The sequence below is a fragment of the Trematomus bernacchii genome, unplaced genomic scaffold (assembly GCF_902827165.1).
Source record: "Trematomus bernacchii unplaced genomic scaffold, fTreBer1.1, whole genome shotgun sequence".
NCBI lineage: Eukaryota > Metazoa > Chordata > Actinopteri > Perciformes > Nototheniidae > Trematomus > Trematomus bernacchii.
In genome coordinates, this window is record NW_022987739.1 from 12,268,966 (window position 1) to 12,288,308 (window position 19,343).

The 19,343-nt window shown below is 40.7% G+C and overlaps 1 protein-coding gene and 1 long non-coding RNA gene across 2 annotated transcripts in view; one reads left to right on the forward strand and one right to left on the reverse strand.

The window, feature by feature from the left end:
- Positions 1-19,343, reverse strand: part of kdm4b (lysine (K)-specific demethylase 4B) — a 46,553-nt gene that overhangs the window by 8,299 nt on the left and 18,911 nt on the right. The window contains 11 exon segments of the mRNA XM_034147245.1: positions 682-790; positions 1,173-1,228; positions 1,540-1,616; positions 3,565-3,760; positions 4,172-4,332; positions 5,440-5,560; positions 5,889-6,088; positions 6,688-6,935; positions 8,153-8,349; positions 13,524-13,661; positions 15,754-15,857. Coding sequence (XP_034003136.1) covers positions 682-790; positions 1,173-1,228; positions 1,540-1,616; positions 3,565-3,760; positions 4,172-4,332; positions 5,440-5,560; positions 5,889-6,088; positions 6,688-6,935; positions 8,153-8,349; positions 13,524-13,661; positions 15,754-15,857 — 1,607 coding nt within the window.
- LOC117495752 lies at positions 16,069-17,789 on the forward strand. Its single transcript, XR_004557211.1, has 3 exons — positions 16,069-16,098; positions 16,508-16,556; positions 17,324-17,789. It is a non-coding gene; the product is annotated as an uncharacterized LOC117495752 (long non-coding RNA).

Here is a 19,343-nt window from a genome sequence, read left to right on the forward strand (position 1 = left end):
ATCATTATACCGCAGAGCGTCTTCTCATGGCCTTTTAAGAAGAGAAACCTGCTTTGACAGCACTCAGATGCAAATGTCACCCAGCTTGTCTTTGATAGATTATTCAGAGAGAAGGGGAGGGAGAGAGGCGACATTATTTGTAGATTTGTGATAATGCATCAGCAAGCACCGCTGTTGCCTGTGAAGTGGGATCATGTGAATGGAGCAGAGACTGTGAAGGAGGGATGGAGGGGATGTGGTGTGTTCAAAGACGCGGCAGCAATGGGGAAATTGCCTCCTGCCCACGAGATCGATTCAGTTCATTTGGCGCAGTGAGAAATGACAGCTGATTATTCAGCCGTTCCCCTCAGCACATATGTTTTACCCCATGTCCTCCACAGCTTGCAAAGACCCAATCTATCCATCCACCAAAGAAAGAGAGTGGGTAACGGGGAAAGTGACAGACACAGTGAGCAGGAGTCAGGAATTTGCTTAAATGTGGGGAAAGGAGATCCGGGAGGCAAAGAGAATTCTATAACGCCGAGACAAGACAAAATGAATGTGAGAAAGTAACTTTTGAGAGAGAGGATGAAAATAGTGACTGTTCAAATGTTCTTGCTTAGGTTAAAATGTTGACCCCTGCCTGTCTGATCTCACACTTAAGAGATAATTCAATTTTGCTTCGTGTCTGTATAAACGTACCAGATTTTTGCGTGTATCTGGAACTGCACTGACGTCCACCGGCTCCCTCTCATTGGCGTTGACGAAGCGGGCTTCAGGCACAGCGATGGCACAGATGACATGGACCCACCTGGTGACAGAGAGAGACCGTACACACTTCAGTCTCTGGAAGATCCAACATAAGCAGCACAACCAGATATACAAGGCTGATAACTCTTCACTGAATGCTGGGGTCAATTATTGTAAACTCATGCGTGTTCTGTATTGAGAGTGATAACTTTACAAATGTGTTTCTATAAGTATTCCATGAACTAGATCAGATGTTGGAAATATGTGTATATAGATCACATCATACCTATAGTATTTTAAAACCTGTATTGTCAGACTTAATAAAACTAACTATGATAGAAACCCTCTGGAAATTAAATAAACATTTCATATATATTTTTGTCATCAAGGGTGTTTCTGCACAAATAAAACGGGTAAAAAAAGAAAAAGCATATGCTACTAACCGGTTGTCAATGGTGGACTTCAGAGCTCCTCCGCGCAGGTTACAGAGACAACACTCCTGAAAAAAAGAAGAAAATAAGTATTACATTTAGGCAGTGAGGGAAACAGTTAATTCTGCATTTTCTAGGGTTATACTTTGAGTTTGTTTTGCTATAGCTGCTGGGTAAAGTAATCAAAACATGTTTGACAAACCAGACTTTGCAAGACTGCTTCACTGCAGGTCCAGTCAACGAAAAGTAAAATAAATAACTTCACCTATTCCCTCATACTTTTGTTTAATTCAAATATTGTTGTTCAGTAGAGGACTTAACAGTTTTTCTGGACTTGTGGTGTTTTTTTGTTGTTGCAGACAGCAGTGCTGCTACTTACCACGGTCCAGGCTCCCGCTGCACACCTGGGGCACGTCCAGGACTCCCTGACTGAGTCCGTCTTCACACCGTAACAACCTGTAAGAGAGGACAGATGAATGGTTTTGTATCTATTTAGATTATGTTGCATTTAATGTTCTGGAAGCACCTTCTAGATGAAGTGTATTTTTTTTAACCTATGCACCAGAGCTGTTGTTAACCACTTTCTATTTAACCTGCACAATCTTCTTGTCATTATCACCAATTTGAGGTTCTGAATCAAAAAGGCTTGTACATACATGTCACACCTAGACAGGGTTGAATGATTTTTAGTTGAATGTCTGCTCCAAAACAATGATGAGCACAGAAACGGAGCGCAGAGCTGGTGTTCTTGACAGGAGCTCTTTCTGCTTCACGTCCTCTTATCAATAGCAGCGCTGCATCCCCAGCTGAGCTCAGCTTATCCCTGGATCACTAATGAACTGGCCTTTTTGAAGGTGCACTCCAGCTTTGGGGATAATAAGAACCCAGGAGGGTTTGTAAGTGTGTGTGGGGGAATGTGTGTGTGTGTGTTTCTGACTGAGCATTTGTGCACAAGTCCATGTTGTAATTCATCTGATTGCTTTTTTGGAATGATGGGTTGTGTGAGACAGCTCAAGCAGATATATCGTTCTTTCATTATATAGGCCTACTGAAAAAACGGAAAATTAAAATGCCATTTCATAAGAAATATGTTTCAATAACAACCAAATAAAATATGTTTTTGTTTAGTCAAGATAACAGGTGTTGTTAACATTTAGCAAGTAGAAGTAGAGCACAGAGATCCCAGAGCTCTTTCACTCAAACACAAAGTTAACAAGCTGACTGCCCTAACCCACTTTGCTTTGACAGAAGCCATATTCCCTTATAAGTCGTCATTCTTTGTGATAAATTGTTAAATGGGATAAGCAGAGCAAAAACAAGCTTGGGTAGTTTATGGCATGCTGCCTTCAGAAAGGCTTTTGTGCTGCCTGAGCATTCTCTTATTTAGTTCAACCCGAGTCAAGGAGGGATAAACTAGGAATCCTCCCTCAGCGTGGCAACAGGGGAATTGTGCAGTCAGTTGTTGCATAGCTGAGTCTCATATTCCAGTCTTTCCTATTTTTCCAACACAATTCTCACAGGTTGAGGGATAAAAAAAAAAAAGTTGTGAACAGAGGAGAGAAGTGAAATACCCAGTATAGTTTGTCTGTAAAGCCTGTCAGTGGTGTACGGGCTGCGTGACACCAACAGTGTCATAAATAAAACAAAGCAGCGTGTCTACAGCTGAGTCTCCCAGTTGATAAGAATAAAACATCACTTTTCAGCAGTATTTTAGTTGTATGTTTGCAGCCGTAGCACTCGACTTATATTACATTTAAACATTACAAAACATATTGATTACTAAATGCATTTTTAAATGACAAAATGCAGATTTACACCATTTTTACCATCCTTTACAACCTGACTAAACCTGAGGTTGCTCTCTTACCCCTTTATCCATTTTACAATTCAACCAAAAATACAGGGGACAAATGTTGAAGATCACCAATGCAATCCAACATCTACTTTTGAGCATTGGGAAATGCATTGTATTATTGACACAACCTTGGTTATGATGGTTCATTATCATCCGCTCAAACCAGGTTTTATGAATCCTGAAGGAACTAGAGCTAATTTAGAGGAAGAAGGCTTACAGTGACTGTACTTCCTGGAGCTGCAGTGTAAAAGCTGTATATCTCTGTGTGTGTGTGTGTCTGTCTGTGTGTCTGTGTGTCTGTCTGTGTGTGTGTCTGTGTGTCTGTCTGTATGTCTGCAAAGCTTCCTGCAATCTGCAAATGTTGACTTTCATTTACAGCTTTCTGTTGTGCTCAGATTAATTTTTCATTGCTTATCTTAGAGAAACAACAACATTAACATATGAAGAGGAAGGCCTTTATAACGGGTACAAACTGTGACAGCTGTCCTCTTATGTTACTCCCCTATTGCAAGTTTTACAATCAAATTCGTATTGGTTTTTTGGACTTACTTGCATGAACCTGCACGTTGCAAGACGAACAGCAGAGCAGAGGACTGGTTCCATCCTCTCCGATGTGGTAGTTGGTGGGTGGAGGCTCCGTGTTGCTGGCTCCGACGCTGAAGCACATCTCTGGGACCAGAGGACGCGTTCGACGGGGAAGGGAGGCGCGGTGGGTTTCACTGCCTGCAAAACTGTCTTTGTGTGGCTGGAGAGGCCGGAGGAGAGAAGATGATACAGTTAGTGGATTTTATTGATGCTGGTTACTGGTCAGCCTTCACAGGGTTTTATACAGAGCATGAAGGTAAAAATCATTACTTGTATGGCCCACTATACAGGTAACTATACAGTTAAGTGTTGTCCAGACCAAGAACAACAACTATAGTGATAACTATAAATATAATAATGTGAACATCAACACTGAGGAACTTAAATGTTTTGTTCTGGTGCCAAGCACGCGTTGCAGGCTCCAGCACTTAAAATAGTGTAACCAAAACTACTGACTGACCAAAGACTAACCTGTTAAACTGATACAACTACACATTGTGGAACTACTAGTACTATAACTACTATTTCTACTCCACGGACACATGTGTGCGTCTGCTGCAGTGTGCTGTACCTCGGGGTATGGACAGAAGAGGGAGCAGACAGCGCAGTGTGGCTGCAGCGCTGCCACTGCTGCATTGAAAGCCTTCTCTGCCAGGAAGTTGGGTGAGTGATTCTGCCACAGGTGCTCCTGTTTCTTCATGTCGCTGTCCAGCTGCGTTGGGGAGGACGGCTCTGTGGGATGGAAATAAAATGCATTAAAGATGCGCTGCTCCAAAAGAAAAAACAAACACAATCTGAAGAAAGTGACTCACAAAAGAGATGTTGGAGGATTCATTACTGGCGATTTGTTTTTCGTTGAAATGCATGAGAAGCATTTTTGGAAAAGCAACACAATGTTTTTAAAGAGTTAGTCCTTGCCGAGAGACACAAATAGCACATTCGGTTCCAGACAAAACAACACACCACTCCTGATATAATTGGCGGATGAACACAAATGGAACAGGCATCAACAACTTGCTGTTGAGGGTCTGGAATAGATTTTGCAGTGAAGCCTCCTGAAGCTACTGATCCAGACCGTTTGTTAAACCCCGGACAGAAGGCAGGAAGGACTCCTCACAAGCTGGCCCTTAACTCTCTGTTTTCTCCCTCCACCAGCCGTCTCCTTCTTCTCCTGCTCCTTCTCCTCCTTCTCCCCCATCCACCCTTCTGAAGGACATGCCCCTGAGTCGGGTCCCCTGCTGCCGACTTAAAGTGACTTTGAAAGCAGGTAATTGGAAGTCATGATCCCCGGATCAATAAGTGTCAGTCAGGAAAAAGAAAAGAAAAAGACAGAAGGGAGGGGATGGAGAGGAGGCCTTGATTCCATTATCCCCAGAGGGAGCTTAAGTCCCGTTTGTTTTCTTTCTCCAGATCAATTATCAGAAAAAAGGTAACTTCTTCATTTTAAGTACTGTAATGGAAGGGATAATAAGTGGGATCAAAGATATGTGGACTAGAGTGAAAAAAGATGGATAAATAATAGTCAGTGTCCAGGTTCAACTGACATGGTCATGTTTTTGGTAAATGTAAGAGAATAATCTCCGTTGTTAAATATAACAATTTTCATGGGAGTTATTATTCTGTTATAATTAACACATTCTACCTTTTTTATTCCATGTCAAGCAACTGACAGCGTGTCCCTGTATAAAACATCCAGATGTATCAAATCCTAGTCGGTTTGCATCTCAAAAACAGGATCAAAACTGTTCATGAAATGGTTCCAATTTGAAATTAGAATATATTTACAATAACACCTCTATGATTTAGTAAAGGTTCAATGACAAACACAAAGCCACAAACCTTTGTCGCTGGTCGGTTCTTGTTTGATGATGGACAGAGGGGAGCGCATGGGGGGCTTGCTGAGGGGGTGACGTCTGCTCTTTTTTACCTCCGTTGGCATCTTCACCTTGGAGTAGCATGCCTGGAAAATCCCAAGATTGTTTCATATTGTGTTATTTTTACATTTTTTATTTAGTCCTTTTAACATTGTATTATGCAGCAGCAAATACATGTAATGTTTTGGTTTTGTTAGTACAGCTATACATTTGTCTACACTTCAAATTAGTTTCAGACACTTAAAGATCTTCTAGAAATGTAATTGGAGTATTTTTATCAATATGAATAACTGGCTTAATCTACAACTGTGGCAGGAAACCAATTCAAATGTAGACGTTCATGTCTTTTCCTATGTGTGCAGTATCAATTAAAGTGTGCCTCCATGTTTGACACGCAAGTCTAAGTCTAATTACCTGGGGAGCGCTCACTTCTAGCTCTGGATGACTGACCATGTTGTTTTCTGACTTCTTGATGCTGGAGGAGGCAAACTGTGCAAAGGCTTCCTGAAACCCAGTGGTGGGGTCGTTCATATTTGTCAACTTCTTCTGCTTTTTCTGCTTCTTTTTCTCAGTGTCATCTGCCAGGATCTGTGGTTTGGCCTCGGGTTCTTGTTCTGGCAAAGAGACATGTGAAGAAAAAATACTTCAGAAGAGTCGTGATGGCCGTTGTGTCAAACAGAGAACCGGCTGTGTGTAGTTTGGGTGACATAAAAAATAATAAATGTGATACTTTTCCAGACACACAGGGAGGAATCTAATCATAATGGAAGCAGAGATACGCAGAGAAGAGCTGAATACTTTTACAGGCTTTACCTAACATCTATACAGTTTCACAACAGTGACTCTTAGGTTAAAATGTATTATGCCATAGTTGATATCTTTTTTGAGCTGCTAAGTGAATAAGCATTTTAACATAACAGTAAAAATAAAAAAACTTTCAAGATGGTAAAAAAAGTGATAAACAACCGGAGTTTTGATTTTGGAAGGGTTCATCCTCAGTGTTCTCTGAAATCAAGTTATCTATATTTTATCTGCAGAGAGTTAAAGAGAATCTGCAGAAACACCTGAAATTCAAAATAAAGCAACTATGTGGGTTTTGTTTATGTCAATATTAATCTAGCCCCATATTCTGGTAAAAACCTCTCACCTTTCTTTTTTTATTCTGTTAACAAAAACAAACAAACTGCATTTCTTACTGCTAATATCGTCTCACCTTCTATATCTGTATTCTCTGCTGCTCTAGCAGCGGCCTCAGCAGCCTCCTGCTCCTCACGCTCCATTGCCTCCAGCGTCATCATGGCCTCTTTGGCTAGCCGCTCCTCTCGGTCCAGCCTCCTCTGGGCCTCGCGCTCCTCCACCTGACGCTGGTACTCCGCTGCATTCAGCTCAATGCCTTCCTCTGCCAGCACCTTGACATCCTCCAGCTTCAGACGACGAAGTTGCTTCATCTTCTGCATGGCCCTGAGGTGACCAAAAGACCAATAAATGTTTAAATGAATTTGTTGACAGATCTGCTGTTTAAGTGGCCGTGACAGACCTCGCCTGCCTCTATGAAGTTTATCATTTTACCTACATTTATAATTCGCTTTAGATTGAGAAATACTTACTTTCCATCAAACCAGAGATCTCTTACATCTGAAACCCGACTTGGAACATGCTGAACTTGTAAACTATGCTCACACGTCAGACCTAATGTTGGGCAACGCGTAAGTCTCTAAACCAATTGCTAAGAAAGAAGGCGTTGTGGTTTTGACATCTTGAGGACAGTTACGATCGCGGCAAGATAGCTTAAGAACATTGTGTACAGGAAGAGAGTGAACTGTGTTCCTCCATTCCGTTTTCAGCTCCAACACCATCAGAACTTAGTGATAGTAGTTAATACGTTTATTACTTAAAACAATTAAAGAAATGTAGTTTTTCTGTTTTTGATTGAGCAAAAATAAGTTTAATTCCATATATGACATTGTCCAAGTATTCTGCTTTCATATGTATTGTTTTATTAATTTTTGTTCAAATTGAATATCATTTATTTTGTTTAATTTATATTTTACATTTTAAATTGTTCAATAGTAAAAGCTGAACTATGTAACCTCCCTCTTACCTAAAGACAGTAAAAGGGAAACCACCTGATGAAGAGGGAGGAGGGGGGAAGGTGATAAAAGATTATGTGTGAAGAGAAAAGGGGGGCTTTTGGGTTTGTCCTTGTGTCTCATATAAACTTTGTATTTTCTTTTACGATTTGTATCCTGTAATCCTCTATTTTTGTGAAAAACCAATAAAACCGCTTTGTACATTTCCGTTGATATCCGACGGTCGGGCATGCAATGTGTTGGAGGTCCTTTGGTAAGTTATACAACGGCAGCTGGTGTTTTAAGCCACGCTGAGAGTTGCCTCTCTAAACAGACTACGGTGGTCTTGCGTGTAGATTTTGGGGGGTAGGTTCTAAAACCATGTCTGGGGAATTAGAACAGCCGTTCTCCGGTGCCTTATCAGCATCAGAGTTTGGTATCGAAGACAACAGACAGAGTGATATCCTGTTAGATCCTTTGTAAATTTAACATAGAACAAATTAATAAATTGAGCGGAGAGCCAATGTGCTGATTTGTATATTCATATCTGTGTGAAAATGTGTATCAAAACCTCATCATTTGGATAATTTATGCCGTTTGCCCTCTCACCTTCGCAGGATATTTGCTCTGTGGCTGACACGCTGCTCCCTCCAGCGCTCTAGTTCAGGGCAGCTGAGCCCAGTGGCCTTTAGATGGTCCAACACCGTGATGTCTTTGCCCTGCTTCCACAGCTCGTAGCGATCCGGCTGCAGGCAGCGTACAAACACGTCCATGGAGATCTTCACCATGTCTTTACGACAGGTACACTAAAGAAAAAAGCAGAGAAGGAAAAGATGAATGTAGGTTGTAGGTAACACATGAGGAAAACTCCATGTTATCCTATTCACAGTGGTAGGTTTCTGCTGTTTGTCTACATATAGGAGTACAAGAAGATTAGTTATTTTATTTTTGTGTATTTATATTGAGTTTTAGAAATGTTTTAGAGAAACTATGATAAGATTCATATGAATAACACGTTTGTAATGAACTTCCCCAAGAATGTGTCTATTATTTTAAATGTGGAGTGAGAGAAGCACTGTATGTGTGAAAAAGTGAATAGAGCCAGTCAGATTGTTAGCTAATCCAAGCCTAGCCCAATTTCTGCTGTCAGTACAGATTATAATCTTTGTTAAAGGTGTTTTTTCACAAATGTGCAATAGAAGCAACAACTTGCTGTTGGTTTGTAGTGATCTATTTGGTCAAATTTAGAGCATTAAAGTGACATAGGGCAATTTATGTTGAAAGATATCAACTGCACTGAAAAGGTTTGGATGATACAGCACCTTAATCTACATCTCTGAGGCAATAAGTGAAAGGGCGAGAGGCCAATAATTGGTGTCTCGTGGGCTTGTATATTGCATCAAGCTAAAATATGGTAGTGATTAAAAGATGGCAGGTAATAAGACTTTGTTAGATATGGAAGTGTATAGATGGTAAATGTGCAGATAGTTCAGAGGTAAGCGATAGCTGCATCTCATAACCGCTCACACCTCAAGGTGCCTCCACACACCTTCAAATGACGGGTCAATGAATCATTGTGCTGACTAGAGAGGGAAGGAGCTGTAACATGAAACCACAGCGCTGGATATAGTGGCAGGTACAGCAGAAAGTTTGGGAATGAAGGGAACAAAAACAGGGAGATGAAACAAACAACGAATATTTTCTTTTTTGCCTCGCTTGCTCTATTACATTCTGGCCCTATTATTGCAGGAGCTGCACTGAGAGCCTTATGTTCAATTACTGGAAACACAGCGACTCACCCTCCACAGCAAAACAATATCCTGCCTACATCTCATCTAGACATCACTTGACAGACGGAAACATTAAGATATGGTGTTGGGGTGGAGGGTGTTGGAGCAGAGAAAGGGAGGGCAGAGGGTGAGCAGCATAGATACAGCTGATTGTTATCGTCATGAAACCTTTAGCGGAAACAGCTACATGCCAGGAAACTATAAACGAAAAACAAGACATGGCTATTACACTGATTGTACCAGGCAAAATGTGCCATTTTCATTTATAAAAAGATATAAAAGGCTAATTTTATTTTTATGAAACTATTAAACGATGTTATGGAGACTGTTGCAATCCTCAAGGGCCAGGACGAGTCACACTTTATTATCATATAAAATCTTAATTAGGGGAGGAAAACAGAATTGGAGATGCATAAGATCTGGGAAAACAAAAACTCGCCCCGAGGCAGGCAGTCAATGAGCCCTGAAGTATACTTGGGCTCCTAATGAAGCTAAATTGTTGGAGCCATAGAAAACCTCGAGCCTGGGGAATCTCTATGGATCAGTGGACACATTGATGTGCCAAGTACTAATAACAACACAAGATTTTAGTCTGACCTGACTGACCCAAACCACAGTGGCTGAGAACATTTGATTATCCCAAATTCTTCATGCTTGCTTTAATCACACAATGGCTGATTAGGACAACAATAACCAGAAAGATGATCTTAAGAATGTAAATACATAAAAACCTGTCTGTCTTTCAAGTTTTTAGACAACCCTTTATGGCAGGTGCATTGACGAGGAGGTTTTCTGTTGTAAATGTCAGCAATATTTCTACTGCGATGAAACAATGCCCACTAATCTCACTTGTGGCAAGAACACTCTCACAAGATGGCTGCCCTCTAATGGCAGCGCATGGTAGAATGGTTATCATTGGGGATGTGGTGGGGAATTTACAACAGTTGTTAAATAATTTGTGTTAAACTAAAGTGGCATTTCGACATCTTTTCATGGTTAGTTTGTTGGGAAAAATATTTAACATTTGAGGATTTTTCTGTGGATACAACTTGCCCTTGGCTCTATGTAGTGTTATCTACTTAATCTACATTAAGCCTACCACATAACTTGCATTTTGTTAGGGTGCACATAAGGTAAGGTTCAATAGAAATTCAGTATGTCCAATTATAGCAAGTCTTGGTTCGCTAAAATAAGACAAGTCTGCAAACCAATATAAAATAAGACGGAGTGAGTCCTCTTCAATTCACTATCAAGATGAAAAAGTGATGTGATTTAGTCTTGGAACTGGGAGGATGATTTCTGCTCCTCTCTCCGACAGCCGGGGGGGAACGGCAGCAAAGTGTGACTGAGCACCAAACGAATGGAGAGCGGCTTTCATTGAGAGTACTGCAGACCCGGAACACAGAAGCTGGTTACATTCAGCAACATAATGGTGCAGCAGACATAACTATTTTCAGGACAAATCTGCTAGCTTCTTTTTGCTATCTTCAGTGTGTTCAGGCGAAGCTATTTTCTAACAAACTTGCCAGGAAACTGAAAGTACAGCATGCAACTCATCCTGGCTATTATTGCAGTGGCTTCCTTCTTGATATGTGTTATTTCCTGTTTATGCCTCACAAACTAGTTTAACCGTTTACCTGACAAGTATTAGAAGCACTGGATGACACTTAAAGAGTTGATCAAAGTAGGATGAACTCCTGAGTGTTTGTCAAAACTAAACAAGGGATTTATCTCCCAGGTATCTTTTGTGAATGTGACGTTACACAGATAGACATTGTAATGATGCTTGGTACATTATGTTATGATTGGGTATAACCTGAGTCAATTGAAGTAACCATGTCCGTTTGAAGCAATCTCAGTGAGAAATTGAACCCCTGAATTACTTCGAAAAGAAAATGAAACGGCTACTACCTAATGCATATTCAGGAAGGTTGGAGAGAAGGTTAATCGAGATTGTGATGTCTGAAATAATAGAAGTATAAGTCGGTGCACACACAGCACGCAAGGACTGCTGACAGTATGCCTGCTTTGACCGCAGGTGTGTGTTCGCTTGGTAAGTCAGACAGATGGGTCAGCAGTTGGGTAGCTTGTATTTAAGAAGACTGAGACATGAAACATGCCCAAGCTCACTCTCTTCTTTTCTGTGCCGTGTGCTGGCAGCCCCCAGACAGTGACAAATTTGATCCAGAGCCCCATCGTTCAATGTCCTGTTTGGTGCTGACAGTGAGGGCAAGAGAGGGAGGGAGACAGCCAAACCAGTTAACAGATGACTGTTGGAGCTTTAGACAGTTAAGAAGAATAAGAGAGAATGAGTGACTTCATTGTTGCCAAGCGAGTGGCGGGCACAGGCAAGCTGTACTCAAATTAGATCGGTGGAAATGACTGCCTACTAGCTCACTGAAAACGCAGTGCAATGTTTTTAAGTCTCTGCATACGAGAGCATTATTAAAAGTTAACCTGTAATATTTTTGCTATTTAGAAGTAGAGTCAAGTTTAAATTACAGCATTATGGAAAATGCTAAAACACGTAGGAACAAGCTACTGCTTGCAAAACACCAAGTATTTGGAACTGACAAAGGAGGTGTTTTATTTCTTTAAAAATCATCCTTTCCTGTGGGATGAAAGGTAGGTGTTTTTTCTTCTTTCAAACGGTACATCGCTAAATTCAGTCCCCACAGCATTTGTACAGTATGTCCCAGATAAACACATTGAGTCCCATTCAGGATCACTCACTCATGAATCATTCAGAGTAAGATAGTAGGCTCAACGCCTCTTCACTGGGTTTGTCAAAAATGGCATATGATCTGTGAGATATCAGGCTTAATCTTAATGTGTTCATCCTACTGAAAAGGTTGTCCCTTAAAGACTATAGTTGCTGTGAGTTGCTGAAATGGCCAATGTTTCTGCTTTTAGCTAACCAGCACTTACAGGGGAGCACAAATAGCCATAAAAGTGATATTGTTTGTTATTATCAGTTTTCATGTATGTATGTGTTTTCAGTAAATATCCCACAGGTCATATGCCCTCATTGACAGACGACACACCCAGTGAGCAGACATTGAGCTCACTTTCTTCCCGAGAACGATTCATGAGGGAGGGAGCCTGAATGTGTTCAAGGTCTCGAGGACGTACAGTACAAATGCTGTTGGGACTGAATTTAAGAAGCACTGGTTACGGGAGAATCTCTGTGAACCATTATGCTACAACACCGCCCCGAGAGAGTGAAACATGTCTGAAAGGAGGACGAAGAAAAAAAAGGTGGACTGGCAGAAAGAGCCTGTCTCGAGTCGAGCTGTTCTCTTTCATATTCCTCTGAGTGTGTGTGTGGTGCTGCGCTGTCGATTCGTCGACTCGGATTAGCAGTGCAGAGTGGACCACTCTTCTTTATCACACTGAGACAAGTGTGGTAGGGATGCTCCCTTGAGCACTGTGCTGGGTGAAGGGAAGACTGCTGGAGCCTGGGCTGCTGCTTCTTAAATTACAAGTGGCCACAAGAAGGAAGGCCGAAAATGAGAAATAGGGAGAAGGGTGCGAGATGTAGTTCTGTAAAAACTGGCACCTCATAAATCTGACAAGCAGCCAAGTAGAGAGAAAGGAGGGATAAGGGGCACATGTATGTGAACACTCACAATCTAGGAAAGAAAGGGGGAACTGAACGGGAAAATGAAGAGGGATGTATGGAAAGGAGACATGGAGGGGAGGTCCTTCCAGAGGACATTGTAGTTGGGCTCCCGTCCTCAACCAACTCATGCCCTGTCAATTTCATGCTCAGCAGCCCACAGGCAAAGAGGCAGCCTGCGTAAGTGGAAGGATGCGAGGGTACGGTTAGTGTCGGTAACAGATGGTGTGAGGCAGAGAACCAGACGCTGCTTTTATATTTTGATATGATCTAATACATTTTTCCTTCAGAGAACCAAACAGCCAAAGCAAAACGTTTCTGCTGAATCACACGTCGGATCAAACCTCTTCAATTGTATCGTCTACATTTGCCTGCAGGATGTCTGTTTGATGAAAGGTTCCATATGTGTCGTTTCACTTGAAGATTTAAAATACCTGAAAATGTATAACTTTCCATAATCTCTGAAGAGCTCAATTTAACACAGCAAAACACAGTCTTTTCTCCTTCACAGTAACACTGACCTCAGGTTATTGCTACTGTAAACAATATATGTTAGCCAGTCTTCACTCACCTGGGTAGCCATTTTGCCGTAATCCACCCAGCGGAGGGTGGCAAAGTTTGTAGACTCTGCGCAGTTGAAGCCGTGGTTAAAGCCAGCATGGTAGCCATAAGGAAAGGTGACCATAAACTCCCCTTCATTCTGAGTCATCTGTTTGGTAAGAGAGAAAAAACAGTATACCTTTACACATCTTAATACATGTTACAATTGTCACATATTATATTATATTATATTATATTATATATATATATATATATATATATATATATATATATATATATATATATATATATATATATATATATATATATATATAATATTGTCATATATTTATTGGAAATTCTCTTTTAATGTGTAGAGGTGTTCCTAAGTGGCAAAGATAATGTACACAAATGTAAACACACAATACATCTTGAAAAATGTTTTTGTTCAAGATGAACATGTTATTTTAAAGAAATTGTAATCATAAGTAATATTTTTTTGTATGAGAGTGCCGAAATGATCAGTTATACATGCAATTATTTTAGCTTCATCTTATTCACGGTTTGTTTTTGACTTAAAAATGTATTACTTGGAAATCTGCTAATTCAAGTATTCCCTGGCTCACTTCTAAAATATATGCTGTTACTACTCATTAGTCACACTTCCCCTACAACCGCCATTCAGGTTTTGGAAGTTCAACTCCTCTGAAATAACTTTTCTCTAAACTTTTCTGACTTGCGAGCAGAATTAATTCAGCCTTACATGATTGCTGCTCCAAGGGTTGAGTGTCTTCCCATGAGCTCAGTGTTATTCTGAGAATGTGACGACAAGTTAAGCACATTCCTTTTTAATGTGTTGCCCCAAAACATAAGCCCTATATGTCTCGCTCTGAATCACAACTTCTTTGTGAAGCCTGGATCCAGGCATTCAAGAGACACATCAAGCCAGGCAAGGTGACAGCCATGAGAGGAGAAACGGGGGGAGAGGCTGAGAGTGGGAGACGAACTTCCTCTACTAAAGGCAGTGGTTCAGATATCAAACATATCTTTTGCTCTCTCAAAAAAAGCAAGAAGATGGTTTTATTTTTACACATTAATCGAGGTAGGTACTGTAGGTGTGTAACGAGTAACATGTTCACTGTGATAATGATGTCTTGAGGGGGGGAAAGAAGATATAAATGGGGTGTGGGGGGGCCCTCCTCTGACAAGAAAGAACTTTGTATTCCTGCTATGTGCCAGTCTTTTTTCTGCAATCTTTCATTAACTTCAGCACTGTGAAGATTTATACGAAAGAAAAAACTAAAATAATGCCAATCAATTTGCTTTGACAGACACAAGTCATTACTCAGTGTATCATTAGTGCAGTAGCTGTTGTTTGCGGTAAAGCTCAGCCACTAACCTCACTAATGTTGTCATGAGTCATTCAAAAACAAGCTCACCTCCTTTTACGCAAGACCCTCACATTTTATTTCTGTTTAGAGACCAATCAGTAAGTCAGGTGAACTGGTAGAAAGAGCCTTTCTCTTGTTCCAGTAATAAGTTATACCCAACTTAATTTCCTCAACATTACATATTTCAAGCTTGTTGATTGTTTGATTTCAATGTTTTTGAAACACCCGTATGCAACTGAGTATATGTGTGTGCAGCTGTGAAAATGATTAAGAGTGAATGGGTTCATTCAGTTGGGAAATACTTATATTACATCCTATGTATTGTTAACATGAGGATTCCAAGTAAATGTTGTTAGCAATGATATATTAAATTCACTTGACATAGATATATTATAGTCCACCTAGGTCTAGGGGATGTGAATGGCTTTTTCTTCATTGGAGTGTTTAGCTAGACACTTGAGTTATCTGTGGAGAGGGTGGGAAGAACATTGCATTACGCTGGTTTTTCAGTTGAATTATACTTAAAGTTCAAGGTAATCAACTATTAAAAACATACTGTTCAAATTGTTTTTCTCCAATAAATTGATGTTTTCAAAGTAAATGGATAATAGTTTTTAATAATCGTGATATCAATTATTGACCCAAATAATCGAGATTATGATTTTTGCCATAATCGAGCAGCCCTAGTGTCAACCCATATAAAATAAAGGTGTGCAAGGGCCTTTTCTTCATTATGACATGTCATTCAACCAATACTGGCTGAGGTAAGGATATACAGTAGAAGCTTCCAACAATTACAGATATTATGTCAGAACAAAGGTAACCTATCTTCTCATGGTGACGTAATAAAATGGACGAGTGGTCACTCACCCTGTCGAAGGGAATGCCGTATTTCTTTAGGATGGAGGGAGAAATCAGAGTCATCTTGTGGCGAAGGAAGGCGTCGCAGCCTTGGGAGCTTCCAGGGAAGAAGCCTGCATGGGGTGACGGCAAACACAAGATATTAAAGATAGTAAGTTCATACATGTGAAGTTTTCAAATATCAGAAGCTGTGATGCCCCTGTGGGGTCATCTGGAGAGGGTGTGGCTGTGCTGCATCCAGCCTCCTTGATTGCCTTGATTGCAGTAACTCAGGGCACCTGGGTCTGGCGCCCTGCAGCTATTTAAAGCCTCTGTTCCTCTCTGCTTTCTCCTACAGGCACCCGGTTCGGTTGAGTATGTTATTAGTTATTTCAGTCGTTTTACTTTGTGCACCTCAACACCCTCACACATACATATTCATGCAATCCTCACCCTGCAGTTACATTACTGATACCACTGACGTTCACACCTCATGCTTTACTTGTTTTGCACTTGATTCATTTGGCTCATTTGAATCACTTGCTTTAATAAACATATTTTTCTAACCGTTGATATGGTGCGTCTCCTCTTTGTTGTGGCCTTTTGAGCCAGGTCATAACAAATGGGGGCTCGTCCTACGGGTTATTTGTAGAAAGTTTGGTTAAAAGTTTGTGTAGCGCTCAGAGCACATGGTGTCATTGAGCAGCTGATTAGTTGATGTGGTCCAGCTGTGTGCTGGCTTGGCGCTGCTATTGGGGGACACATCATGTCTTTTGTGTTTCAGGAAGCTTTAGTGTTTGACATGGCGGCAGGTTTTGTGTGCCAATCAGAAGGTAAGATGTTGCTGTTTGAAACGCTTTTGTAAAGGGATTTCCCCGCTAGGCTTAAGTGGCGTTTCCCCTTGAACCAATGCAGCATTTGGTCCTGATAGTCTTTGATTATCATAATAATTCCAGAGGCCTTGGTGTTGTGATCCCAGCTCTGTGGTCGCTGCCTGTCTACTGGCAGAGGTGAACTTTTAAATGACAATTAACACAGCAGTAGGATTTGTAAAAAGTCTCGCAGCAATTACACACTGCGTGCATTATCACATGGTGACAATCAGACTTGTATGCTACCTTTTATTATTTCTATTATATATATATATATATATAAATACATATATATATAAATACATATATATATATATAAATACATATATATATATATATATATATATATATATATATATATATATAAATACAGGTTTTTGACCTTTTTTTAAATACATTTAGATTTGTAATGTTCCTAATGCCTCTAATGTAAGATGTTGGGAAACTGTTTAGTGTTAGTATGCTGCTTTAAGAAAGTTTGATGGCAGCTTTGGAGGATGGATTAACTGGCAGGTTAATATTTACAGCATGCCAGACAAGTGCTGCTAATTAAAATGCGGTTCTGCAGAAGAAATTAAGCTGTTCACAAAATTATTGGTAATCCTACAACCTGGGAAAGGATATCCGGTTACCCATTGACATGTGTGTAATTTAAATGATTTCCAAAATGATATTGTGGAATAATCCCATTACTGCATTATGTCAATGCATTGTTCGTATGCCTCTAGGATGGATGTCTGGGGACCTCTGCAGGATCTCATCGTGGCAAAATGAAAGACTACTGAAAAAACTAGGACTGGGTGCTGTCACTTCCAAAAGTTGTTATGCTGTTCAGCAGGACCCAAGAAAAAAAACTTTGCCTGAAGAAGATTTACTTAGCATTGGTGGACTATTAAGTGCATAGATATTGCTCTATTCATTTTAAGAAGCAGCAGAACTAACAAGATTTAAAGACAGAGGCTACCAATTGTCTAAACCATGGTCTCATTTGTTTACTGTTTATAATTAATCCCAACAATATAATGAGGTTTCAAACTGCAGTGCGGTTTTTCTCAATGCGTATGTCCCCAAGGTCACTCATAAATAAACATCTGCATCTTTACAAAACCATTTAAAATTGTATCATGGACGACTGTTACTACTACTACACATGTATAAGCAAAAGCACACTTTGCAATGTAACCATTAGTGTTACCAAACAAGCAACCATTTCCTTAATATACCCCTCTAACATTTGGGGGTTTCAAAGCCCAAACTGTCTCTCTAAAACAAAGGCTTACTTTTGCTCTTGGGGACGGAGAGACTCAGAATGCCTCAGCATAATCAAAAGAAAGAATTTCTCCTCCATCGGCCATCGCTCACGCTCCCTCTCTCTACCGGCTGTACCCGCCAGTGCCTCAAAGGGGGGGTCCAACCAAGCCTCCACCCAGTTAAACTTTAATGCGACTGACAGTATAATTGGCACCCATTTCATCCTTCATTTTCACTGCATTGTTTCAGCTTCTGTTCCACCCTACAAAGGGAGAGGGGGCCTCTATTCTCTCCTCGCCTGCCTGCTTGTTGGAGCTGATAAAAGGTGAATAATGTGCCGACAGAGCCCGGGTATTAATCCCCATTAAAATGCAGCTGGCTCTCTGAGCTCTCCATGGGGTAATATTAACTTAAAGGCTTCATCCTGTCCTTTTGAGTTTGAAAATTAAGTTCCTGCCTCCAACCCTTCACTCTTCCCTCCCACCACCTACACCACCACCCAAAAAGTCTGACTGAAATAATGCGGAGATGAGGAGCAATAAGAGTGGCGGCTGTCGCTGTGTCAAATGTTTGGAGAGGACTTTTCAAGTAACATGACCATTGTCCCGGCCCCATTAGGCATTCTCTGCTCATAACTGCCTTTTTAGAACCTCGTAAACAGTTGGCTACCTGTGCTGTCGATGGCTTTGATAGGTCAGTGGATGCTTGTTAAATACCCTTGGCATTGCTTTCCTCCCACTGCCAGCTGCTGAGATGAGAGGAGAGGAAGGCTGCAATGTGACTGTGACTGAGAGCTCAATGCTCACATGAAGACATGTCTACGGAGTGTATTTTAAGGATGGGGTTTCAATATCTAGATATTCAGGATTGAATTTATAAAATCTGAACCTTTTTTTAATCTCATCAAATATTTGGAGGTTTGGGAGTCAACAAAATGATGAAATAACCATGTGTATAACGGAAAACTTTAACGTTACTTGAATTTCATCTTAAATCTTGCACTTAAGATACTGAGGAAACATTAGCTTCACTGATTCAAGCAACGTGTTAAGATTACCAGATAAATAACTATTTGGTTAATAAACTTACAATAATACAATATGATTGTCTCAATTAGCTCATTCTTTTCCTATGACTGTGAAGTTGTCAGTATAATGGGCCTCTCTCATAGCAGACATTTGACTAGCCACCACAGGAAATAACAGGTTAAAGAAGTAACACTAAATGTGATCCCATCTAGGTGGATTAGTAAATACAAAGGGTCAAAGGTAGTGGAAAGGAAAGAACCAAATAAAAAGAATGAGGCTAATGGCTCTTGGTGCTGGCCAGGCAAAAGGTTGGTGCCAGAGTTCAAACTATTTACAGTTCCTAGAGCAGGTGCTTCTGCAATCTGGCTCAGTCTCTGAACTGACCCTGGAACTGCCTCTGTGGAGGTGGTGGTGTGAGTAGAGGGTTAGGGCGAAAGGAAATGGGGCTCTCTCACTGTTGATGGTCAGG